At 41.0% G+C, this 10,705-nt stretch overlaps 1 protein-coding gene across 2 annotated transcripts; it reads right to left on the bottom strand.

The window, feature by feature from the left end:
* Positions 1-709: 709 nt before the first annotated feature.
* Positions 710-9,316, bottom strand: LOC123237576 (bromodomain-containing protein 8-like). 2 transcript variants are annotated; one of them, XM_044664569.1, is made up of 6 exons: positions 9,026-9,316; positions 7,481-7,635; positions 4,252-4,341; positions 3,315-3,383; positions 2,283-2,460; positions 710-1,084 (listed from the first exon to the last, which is right to left on the bottom strand). In XM_044664569.1, the coding sequence occupies exons 1-6, from the start codon at positions 9,314-9,316 to the stop codon at positions 1,034-1,036; spliced, it is 834 nt and encodes a 277-aa protein (XP_044520504.1). In that variant the 3' UTR covers positions 710-1,033. The 2 variants fall into 2 exon arrangements, 1 of the variants encoding a protein (XP_044520504.1); XR_006505474.1 differs by lacking the exons at positions 2,283-2,460; positions 3,315-3,383; positions 4,252-4,341; positions 7,481-7,635; positions 9,026-9,316 and adding an exon at positions 1,273-1,576 and having other exon boundaries at positions 1,001-1,084.
* Positions 9,317-10,705: the final 1,389 nt, after the last annotated feature.

The raw sequence follows: 10,705 nt of genomic DNA, 5'->3' as shown, positions 1-10,705 counted from the left end.
CCCACCCCTCCTCCCCTACAAAATACAAGACAGGTGATTAAGAGGAAACCAAGATTTCTTAGCACTCTTTAGCAGATTTTTTGGCAGCAATTTAACAACTGCCGGGAATTTTCCTACCTAGGTAAGGTCAGCCTCGAGAAGGTCTTAAGCAGGACACCTCCAGTTAGCGAGTCAGGTGCTTTCTGACTTTCCAGGCACTTCCCCACTTCTATCACAATCCCTTAATTTATTTCCCCGGGAGGTGGAGTAGGGTGGGAAGGTTGCACAATTTTTGCAGATGAGGTCACAGAAGCCCAGAGAGGGAGGTGAAGGTGGCTGGTGACAGTATTGGAGCGGCTTGCAGGGGGGTAGACTGGGAAGCTACAGGAAGGCTGGGCTTTCCTCGACTCTGCTGGCGTCTCGCTTCCACTGGGCCGACGACCCTCACAATCCTGAGGCACAGGCCGCAGCCACCTCACCGTCAGTCCTCCTCTGCCCCGGGCCCCAGTTCTGCTTCTCTGGTTGCTAAGAGACGCTAGAGACGCTCCGCAGAGCGTAGGAAGGCCAGCCCCAGCGCCTCCTGCCGGCCCACCCCTCCCCCAGTCTGTCCCAGGGTGGGCCGTCCCTGGCCCCGCCTGTAAGGTAACGGAGGGTAGGGTGAGGTGTTATGCCCAGCTCCCTCCATACCCTGCCCTCCCCCCATTAAAAAGCAGCTCGAAGTTTGGTAAACAACGTTTATTCTAAGGTCTGTCATACAGGGAGCCCGGTGGAAGCGGTGGCCTCTGGGCGGAGGCACAAATCACAGACCCGCCCGCTTCGGGTTCCATGACTAAAGCAGCCAGGGCTTCTTCTCTTGGGTGATTTAAGGCCTCTCTTACTAACAAAGGATAATCGGAAACTCGAACAACCTCTGAGATAGGGTCCATATCAGGGCCAAGCGGAGAGCCTTGACCCCAGAACAGCCTCGGCCCGGTCAGAGGTGAGGTCAGAGGTCAAGGTCAGGCTGTCTGCCAGGGCTGGGAAGCCCAAGGGCTCTCCGTCCTCCCCTGGGAAATCAGTCCACATCACTCAAATCTCTTCTTCTGTCTAACCAAATACTTAGCACCTGTACAAGGCAAAGAGGAAAAAAGGCTGTAAATCTCAACAGCACCTGGACTTCTGCACAATCCTGAAAGCAACTAGCTACATATCCTTTCCCCTTCTCCAACTAACAACTTTTTATTAATTTAAAAAATTCAATGCTACTAAGGCATATAGTCTTCGCATGCAGGCCTTTTTCTGACTGCTACACACCTTGGGAATGGGCAAAGATGGAATGATGTCAAATTTATATGAGCAAAAGCAGCTGCCTGAAAATATTCAATGGCTATAGCTTCTTGTTTAGAAGTTTTGCTGCAGTTTCTCCTCCCAGTGGCTGTTGACTTGTGGCTTGGGAAATTGCTCCAGGCAACCTGCAAGATCTCACCACAGAAATTCATCCTTTCAGGATTCCTTTCCTCTTCCCCCAGCTCTTGTGAGAACCCATCTCTGCTGCTTTCCCCTGACTACTTGTGGTATAGTGGAAAGAGCCCTGGATTTGGAGTCAGAGAACCTGGGTTAAAATCCCAGCTATGTTACCTTGGGCAAGTCACAACCTCCCTGGGCCTCAGTTTCCTCATCTGTAAAATGAGGGTGATGGATTAGATCAAGGGTTCTTAACCTGGCGTCCGTCAATTTGTTTTATTATTTTGATAACTGTATTTCAATATGTCATTTCCTTTGTAATTCTACATATTTTATGCATTTAAAAACATTATTCTGAGAAGGGGTCCATAGGCTTCCCCAGACTGCCAAAGGGGTTCCATGACACAAAAAAGGTTAAGAACCCCTGGAGATGATCTCCAAGGTATCTTCCCAACCCTAAATATATGATCCTATGACATTCCAATTCTCTACACAAAACTGCAACATATCCTTGTACCTCACACAGGTTCCAGAAATGGACTGCTGAACCTGAAGAAGACAAACCCAGGAAGGCTAGGGGGAGCCCCAGCAGGTCACTTTGAATCAAAACATGAAGAAGATGGAAACAGGTTAACTACAAAATCCTGTGCTGTTCTACATGCCAGCCTCCTCCAATGAAACACTAGCTGGGGCTTACGATTTGCTGGGTTCTAAACTTCACCATGAACCTATGAGGGACTCAGGGCCACACCTGGTCACGGCCCCTAATCTCTGGGGGACACAGCACTATTCCTAGACCACCACTTATGTGAACTCTGAAAAGTGGCCTCCTTTTCCTACAAGTCCCTAAAATATAATACCTGGATCTGCTCTAGGACCTCTTTTTGCATCTCTATAGCCATGTGGTAAATATGGTGGTCAGAGTCATTGTACATTACAGCATTCTGGAACATCAACATCAAGTCACGCTGGAACTGGGCCATGCTTCGGATACGTCCCTTAGAAAGGCTCCTCTTCAGACTGGTTAAGTCCATGGGTCTGCAAGTGGCCAAGAGAGACCAGGAGGAATTACACGGCCATGTGGAATATGAGCTGGTCTAATGAATTCTTCTAGATAACAGTCCACCCCCTTCAATAGGAGCTTCTGCTCCTCTCTACATTATGAATCTCAAGGGGTTGGTTAAAAAAAAGTATGTACTAAGTGCTCAGTGTGAAGAGCACTGTGAACATTTCTGATTTATTTATTCCCACTTTCCCTAGATAATTCAAAGGCTATGAAGAACAATTTTTACCCCTCAGGTGAAGAAGACCAAAGGACTTAGAAAGGCCTCAAGTAGGAAAGATAACCCAAATGGCTATTTCATACAGACACTATTTTTTGATGAAAAATGCTGTTAGTACAAGACTCTGCTTTCATTCATATGTGGTGTTCATTTGGGTTTTCTTCCCTCAATACACCCACATTAACTTCCTAAGTTTCTCTTGGGCTTACAGACAACATCGACTAAACCAAGTGAGCCTGAAAAACATAAGTGAGAAGTGACCAACACTGACTGCTCTCACAACGACCATGCAGATTCTCCTTTTGAAAGTTTCAATTCAAAAGGAAATTTTCAGAAATTACAAAAAGTACTAACCAAAGTCTTTTAGACTCAAGAGTACACAATGCTGTAAATGATCTTTTTGTCTTTTCTCACCCTCCTTATCCTCCCAAAGAGAAAGATGTTGACTTCTTCATAGCTTTATTAACATCTTCTGCTGACAAACATTATTTTTCTTATTTCTAAGTGCAGCAAATAAGGCAGAAGGTCATTTAAAATACACGGAAACAGAATGAAAACAGGCACGAGGATATGAAGCAACCAACCTTTCCTTCCCCCTTCTTCACTGACCTTTTCACCACATCCTTGTACCCCGGAGCTTGCCTATCTGACACAGGTTTCAGAAATGGACTGCTGAACCTGGTAAGGGACAAACCCAGAAAGGATAAGGGGAGCCCCAGCAGGTCACTTTGAATCAAAACAGGAAGAAGATGGAACAGGTTAACTACAAAGTCCTGTGCTGTTCTATGCCAGCCTCCTCCAAGGAAACACCAGCTGGGAGTGGAAAAATCTGTAAATTCCCTCTTGAGATATATATATATATAAATATATATATATATACACACACATACACACACACATACACACACACACACACATACACACACACACAAAAACACTTTATTCTAATGCTACATGCCATGCTAATTTAGACCTTAGCTACTTGTTTGGAGACCTTGTCTTCTAGGGCCCTAGTAGAAAGAGGCATCTATTTTAAATACTAATTTTATCTTAGAGGTATCATGATATAGTGAATAGAAAGCCAACCATGGAGTTGGAAGCCCTGGGTTCAAAGACCCTTCTGACACATAGAGGCTATATGATCAAGCATGAAGGAGAACCTCTTAGTTCCTTAGGCATTGGTGGAGGGAGTTTCTTTTCAGAAGTTCCTTAGACCAATGAAATAACAAGTTCTGGAAACAAGAATTATAATTTGATCTCTTAAAAGTCCCAATTCTGAAGAAAAACTAGGAATTAAATTCAAATGACAGCAACCATTTCTTCCAGAGACCTGCAAAAGGCAGGTTTATAATGGTAACTTCTGGTGTTGATGGATGGAAAGGACTGAATAGAAAATGAGATTTTGTCTTATGTGGCCCACCTCCAATATACATTCACCACTTCTACTATGCCTGACCTACCTATCTTCTGACAACACAGCACGGGTAATACGCTTCAGTTGCGAACAACCATCCTACCAGCTTCCTGTCAAACTTGAGATACTTACCTATGACTGGCAATCATTTTCCAGACTGGAAGGAGGGTTTTCTTGAAAAGCAGCTGTTCTTTGACAGGATCACCCTGGTTTGGATCAGTCCTATGGGAAGGGACATGGTCATTTCCCTAATGTTGTTCTATTTCTCCATGGCAGACAATCAAGGTACCGTCTATGCTTAGGTCTTAACTTTTTTTTTTACAAGGTCTCACCAAAGGAATTTTATTTCCTTGGATCTATTCAACATTAAAAAACTGAAATACTACAGAATAAGAGAGGGTATGTGTTCCCAAAGCTTTCATAAATGAAACTCAAAACTGCAAGTAAGCTTAGTTTTCATGATAATTCAGTAATGAGTTTCCTTCTTTTTGCTTTTCTATGGTCCTGACAGCACATCAATGACGATCTGTCTTCATCACTCCTCCTGCTAATTTACTGCTTAGCAAATTCTTTTTTTTTTTTAACCCATACCTTCTGCCTTAGAATTGATACTAAGTTTTAATTCTAAGGCAGGAGAGCTGTAAGGCACAACTGGAGTTACATAACTTGCCCAGACAGCTAGAAAGTGTCTGAGGTCACATTTGAACCCAAGTCTTCCCAATTCCAGGCCTGGCTCTCTAGCTACTGTTCTGTCTGGCTGCTCCTGACATTACATAATTGTCCTATGAAGTACATCCCCTGACCTCAGCCAGAATAGCACTCAAATGTTGAGATTCCCTTCTGTAGCTTAGAGAGAGAGGATATTTTGTCACTAATCCAATTGTCTAAACATTTTCACCTTCAGGAAATTCCCTTTCATGCCAAAATAGAACATCATAGTTTACAGTTTAATTGTATGTACTTCTGCCTCCATACACATTTAGAAATTATTTCTAGTTTTGTATTTAAACCTATGTAAATGAGATCTTATATATTTAATAAAGCATTATTAAGCCTGTGAAAATGGAAAAAATGGAGTTAACTATTTCTAGATCTATATGGCTATAAGTATCTGTAGACTAATATCTCATATTGTGCAAGTGGAATACATCTCTTCTAAAGTTGGTATCAAAGGTAAAATTTCCAAAATTTCAAAACATATATACAATTTGCTAGGCATTATCAACAGTGTAAAAGCCTTTTGGGTTCTTTGATCATCTAAACAAATTAAAAGACCTTTGGCTTTTATTTTATCTTGTTTCCAAAAGAAATAAAGCTTACAAGAAACTTTAGCAAAAAAAAAAAAAAAAGCAAAAACCCCAACAATCCAGCATTCTATATTAGTGATGCAGCTTTTCCAAACAGAATTCTTCTAAAACAAGGTCATTAAAAATAATTCTGGTAAAGCATAGTCACTACCACATATCATAAGCAGGTATAGGATACTTTATAGGAAGTAAGAGTGTGTTGGACTTGGGCTCAGGCAGACTCCAAGGTTTTAAATCCTGCCTTGGACACTTGCTAGCCATATGAACCTGGGCAAGTTACAACTTCTCTAAGTCTTACTTACCTCATCTGTAAATGGGGATAATAGCATCTACCTTACATGGTTATTGTAAAGATTAAAGAAATCATATATTTAAAATGTTTTATCAGATTTAAAGTGCTATGTGTCAGCTATTATTATTCTTTGAAGTATAATATAGTACTGTCCTATGCCCATGGTTCTAGATAACACAATTAAGAAGGTAATTATTTGGCTTTGGCCACTTTTCCAATACAAAGTGGCCACAAAGGGCAATATGACTGTTCTGATACAGAACTATATCTTTGAATGAGGTACTAATAGTAAAAAGTGCTTAGCATGGTATCTGGCACATAGTAGATCCATATAAATTCTTATACCCTTCTTTTCCCCCTTAGCTATGACTTTCTATATAGTTCTACTGGAATATTTGCTAAAAACAATTTTAAAAACCACTGACTTCATAAAACAATGGCGTAACAGATCAATGAATGGCAACAAGTCTGCCAGGTTAAGGGTATTTATTTCCCCTTATCCCTAAAGATTGGTAGGAATATTTCCTCCTCCAATGAAGATCATAACCCTTCCATACTTTAGCAGACGGTCTTGGCCAAGTTTTGTCTATGGCCAAAATTATCACAAGGGGGACCAACCTGGTGATGAACCTCTTCAAATAGTCCTTTAATGGTCCTAAAGGGTCCTTTAATAAGAGAATCCATTACTGAGTCGATATTTGAAGCCCTTCCAGCTTGGGAGGACCTGCTGGGAGCGTGTGCTCCTGCTACAAAGCCTTTGAGAACTGAGAATCACTTCTTTGTTATGAGGCATTACATCCTATGAATAATAATCACATCACACATAATTCTAAGTATAGTTCTTGTGTCTCTGTATAGCTTTTGCTCCTCAAAAAAGATAAAATATCTTAACTTTTATAACTTTTCCTATTAGGATCTCTACTAAAGTCTAACTGGATCTACTTAAGTTTAGAAAGGTTTACCAACAGAATATTGGTAATTAACTGATCTTTTTTGCCAGTGACTCACAATAACAATCTAGAAAAACATAAAGGTAGCCTACCAAGGTCTGCACAATGATAATTTGGATTCCTGATACTATTTGTGATTTTTCTTAAATATAATCCTTTGTGCTTCTACTTATTTTAGGTGGAGAAATAGAAACTATAATAGTAGGAAAGAAAGATATTCTTAAATTAGTAGAAGTCTCAGAACACTAGCTTTCTACTACTGGGTGATAGAACAGACCAAGGGGCCAAAACTGAGATGTAGTCAATAATAGTTAATAAACATTTATTAAGTGCCTACTATAGGCAAGGCACTGTGCTAATTGCTGGGAATACAAATAAGACAGTCCCCTGCCCTCAAGAAGCTTACAATATAATAAGGAAAGATGTTTTGGGGAGTTAGATGTTCATTTCTTAAAAACGTTAACATCTTCAGAGGTGTTTTAAGCTAAAAATAATGTTATAACCCCTGCTTTTTAAATCTTTGCTTGACAGACTCAGTTACTCACCTACTCCATTTCCAATAAAAAAGGAAGTTTTAACCTACCTTTTAGTTTAGAGATGGAAAGCTGCCATGTAAATAGACTGAAAAAATCACCAAAAAGAAAAAAAACATTCGACAGTGCATTTCTTGTTTGACATTGATCATATACCATCTTTGCACCATTTTTGTTCATTTACATAAAGCAATATAGTAAAGTTAAAAACAAAACAAAACAAAGCAGAACCAGATCATTATGACACATCTGACAATCGTGGTTAAAACTGTTACTCACATCTTAGAGGAAGAGGCATTGCTGAAAATTAAATCCACCAATGGAGTCTCCTTAATGTTGGGGCCATCATCACACTCACCCAAAGGCGGTCTGCTCTCCTCCTCAGAGATATATCCTTCACCCTTTTCTTCTTTGGGTTCCTCCTTTGTTCCCCCCTGGGAAGGCCAGGAGACAAAGCAAGCTTTAGAAAAAGCTTCAGTATCAGAGTGAACAATTTCTCTTCCTGACTAAGATGACTTAAGAATCTATTATTCTTCGGAGGCTAATTTATTACATAAAACATTGAATAAAAAGCAGTTTTTGAACTAGATGAATCAACAAGAATACTTAATAACTTTACAATAGAGCTTTCCCTCTTTCTTTCTCCAGAGCAAATAAGGAAACACTACACCCTTGCCATCAGCAAGCCCTGCTATGAAAAGCTCTCAAGGTTGGTTGGGATGCTGTACAGTCAGTCTCCCTAGATTAGACTGGAACAGACAATCAAGTTGGTTGGGCAATAGGAAACATGTCCTGATTAGACAGCTGATTCAGCTCTTCACTTACCTCTTCGCTCTCTGGGGGTGGCCCCTGAACTTCACATATATCTGGGGAAATTGGGGCCATCTCTGGCCTCTCATTTTTTCCCTCCAGCTCCTTCTGTGCTACTGAGCCGTTTCCCTTGGCTGGAAACTTCTCGATCTCCCTGCATGGCTCCCCTGCCTCTCCCTCAACATCTGGAGTTTCCCTTCCTTCTTGCTTCCTAGAGCCAGGCTGAGACCTGCAGCCCTCACTTGTTCCCTTGCTGCTGATGCACAGTGGCTCCATCAAGTAGGCTACCTGCAATCACAGTTTATTTCCATATGCATAAGGATACCAAAGGGAATCATCTCCTAGATCCACAATTGAGCTAGGGACCAGGTATGTGCCAGGTTATTCCTGAGACTGTTTTATCCCTTCATCTAACTTTTTGACTATTGTTCAGAAAATCTCTTATCAACTACACCCTACCAAACCCTGCCCATTTCAAGTACTTAGCTCCCACCCAGAATTGTTTTAGTCACAGAATATCATAACCTCATTATCCTCATTCATATTAGGAAACTGTTGAACTCCCTGGCGATACTGAAACAATGAACTGCAGCAATACTATAGATGGGTCTGTGCTGCCTTTTAAAAAAAATCTATTCATGTAATTTCCTAGGTGTAGAGAACTCCCAGTTTGGAAACTCTCTCTACTGATACAGAATAGCAACTCTCTATATAATAGAATCTTAAAAAGAGTTGCCTTGGACACTGAGAAGTTAAATGATTTGCCCACAGTCACAAAGCTAATGCAGTTGATTGTGGAAGAGGTAGGACTTGAACCAAGGTCTTCTTGACTTTATAACCAGTCCTCTGCACTCTACCACACTGCCTCAACTCTTTGATAGTGCTCCATATCATCTCAGTGGCCTCAAATTAGTGTCTCAGAAAAATGTGGGGGAAGCATAATGGCAAAGTTCTCTAAGAGGATGAAGACTTGCCCTCATTCTGGACCTAGCCACTCTGAGCAAACACGATTACCTCAGAGAGGAAATGAAGGAGGTTCTGGTGGTTGAATTGTTCTGTCTCTTCCTGGGACTCCTCACTGCCTCCATCCCCCATAAGGGGGTCACTGGACTCTCTGCCTAAGTTGCTCTCCTCTAGCTCCTCTGCTCCTGGCTCTTCCGTTTCCCTCCAGCTGCCCACTTCAAGATCCAGACTGGAGTCCCATGAGCTGAAGAGGGACCTGTAGTCGTTGCTCAGCTCAGAATCATTAGGATAATCTTGTTCAGAATCCAACCAAACCCAGTCATGCCCCATCTGCAAATACATAGAAAAAAGGATTAGATTCATTTAACATTCCAGAACCAGGCCCAACATCCACCTCTCCTCCATAGTTCAGAAATGGCCAGAAACGTCGCTATTAAATCTTTAAGAAGGGCAAAGTTATCTAAGTCTCCGAGTTAATTTGTCTCCTAATTGCAGCTGAAGAGAGATAAAGAATGAAGAGAAAGCACTGCAATCAGCAAATTAAAACAGCTATTACTCCCCAAATCCAGTTTCAATTTCCCAAGTGTTCAGCTCTAGGCAAAGATAAGAGACCTAATAATACAATCATATTTCTGAAAAACCCCTTTCTCTTAAGAGAAAGGGCTCATGTTACCAGGTGCAGCAAGATAAACCTTAACAGCTTCTTTTCAGTCATTCCCCTCCGTTGCCCCAGGGTTTGCCAATGTTCTCCTAGACAAATCTTCTTGCAAAATGATAAACCTCTACTAGGAATTTCCAAGTCATACTCTCCAATTTTCCTAGCCCTCTAACAACATTCCCATGTCACAGTAGTCATCTTCTTGCTTCCTTATTATTAACCAGGACTCATAGTTTCTGGCCCTCTGCTCACCTTCTAAATAGTTAGGCTTCATTTTTCTTATCTATTGTAATGATTCTTAAAATGTATGTCTCCAGCCCTAACCACTTAACTCAATTTTCTAGCTTTATCTGCCCCAAAGGTATTGCTCCTTGGATACCTTGACTTCATAAACTCAGCATATCTAAAATTCAAAGTATCAGTTTTAAAAGGTGCTTTTCCCTTCCAACACTCCCTATCAGTATCAGTAGTATTCTTCTAGGCTCCCGGGCTTACAATCTTTTAATATTCTTCCCCCTCTCCATCTGCTGGATTTTAAATCTGGAAATCTGAGTACAAATCCTAGCTCTGTCATTTGTTCCCTATGTAACTTTGGACAAGTCACTTTAAACTTCTCTGAACCTTATCTTTAAAAAGAGTGTCCTTATCTTTAAAAAGAGGACTGGACTGATAACCTCAAAGGTCCTGTCCAGCTATACAACTAGAATCCTTAAGGTCCTAATCATCTCTCCCCATAATACTTTTTTACATTGCCCCTTTCTGATTCACTCCTAGAATGAGGCAATATATGCTCCTTACCTTTAGATCTTTATTTCATCACCCAACACTGTTCTAAAAACCTAAATTACTTTCCTGATCAAGAGCCCACTAAGATTTCCTACCATCCATTAGATCAAATACAAACTAATGTTCAAAACCCTTCATCAACCAAACCCCATCCACCTCTGTTCCAACATGTCATCACATCATAAAAACTTAACCCTGCCTCTGTGCTTCTCATACTACTTCAATGCTCAATAAAATACCATCCATCCCACTTCTCCATTAATCTACACTCTATGTGACCTTCAATG

Source organism: Gracilinanus agilis, chromosome 2, assembly GCF_016433145.1.
Source record: "Gracilinanus agilis isolate LMUSP501 chromosome 2, AgileGrace, whole genome shotgun sequence".
NCBI classification, from domain to species: domain Eukaryota; kingdom Metazoa; phylum Chordata; class Mammalia; order Didelphimorphia; family Didelphidae; genus Gracilinanus; species Gracilinanus agilis.
The sequence above is the reverse complement of the archived record's forward strand: the minus strand, read 5'-3'. Positions and strand labels throughout refer to the sequence as shown.

Coding starts and splice junctions, on each gene's coding strand:
- LOC123237576 (XM_044664569.1), bottom strand. CDS start 9,316: ATGTATTTGCAGATGGGGCATGACTGGGTTTGGTTGGATTCTGAACAA. Junction 3,384..4,251: donor AAAATGATTGCCAGTCATAG/GTAAGTATCTCA, acceptor GTCCCTTACCAG/GTTCAGCAGTCCATTTCTGA. Junction 1,085..2,282: donor AGGTCCTAGAGCAGATCCAG/GTATTATATTTT, acceptor TGCCTTGTACAG/GTGCTAAGTATTTGGTTAGA.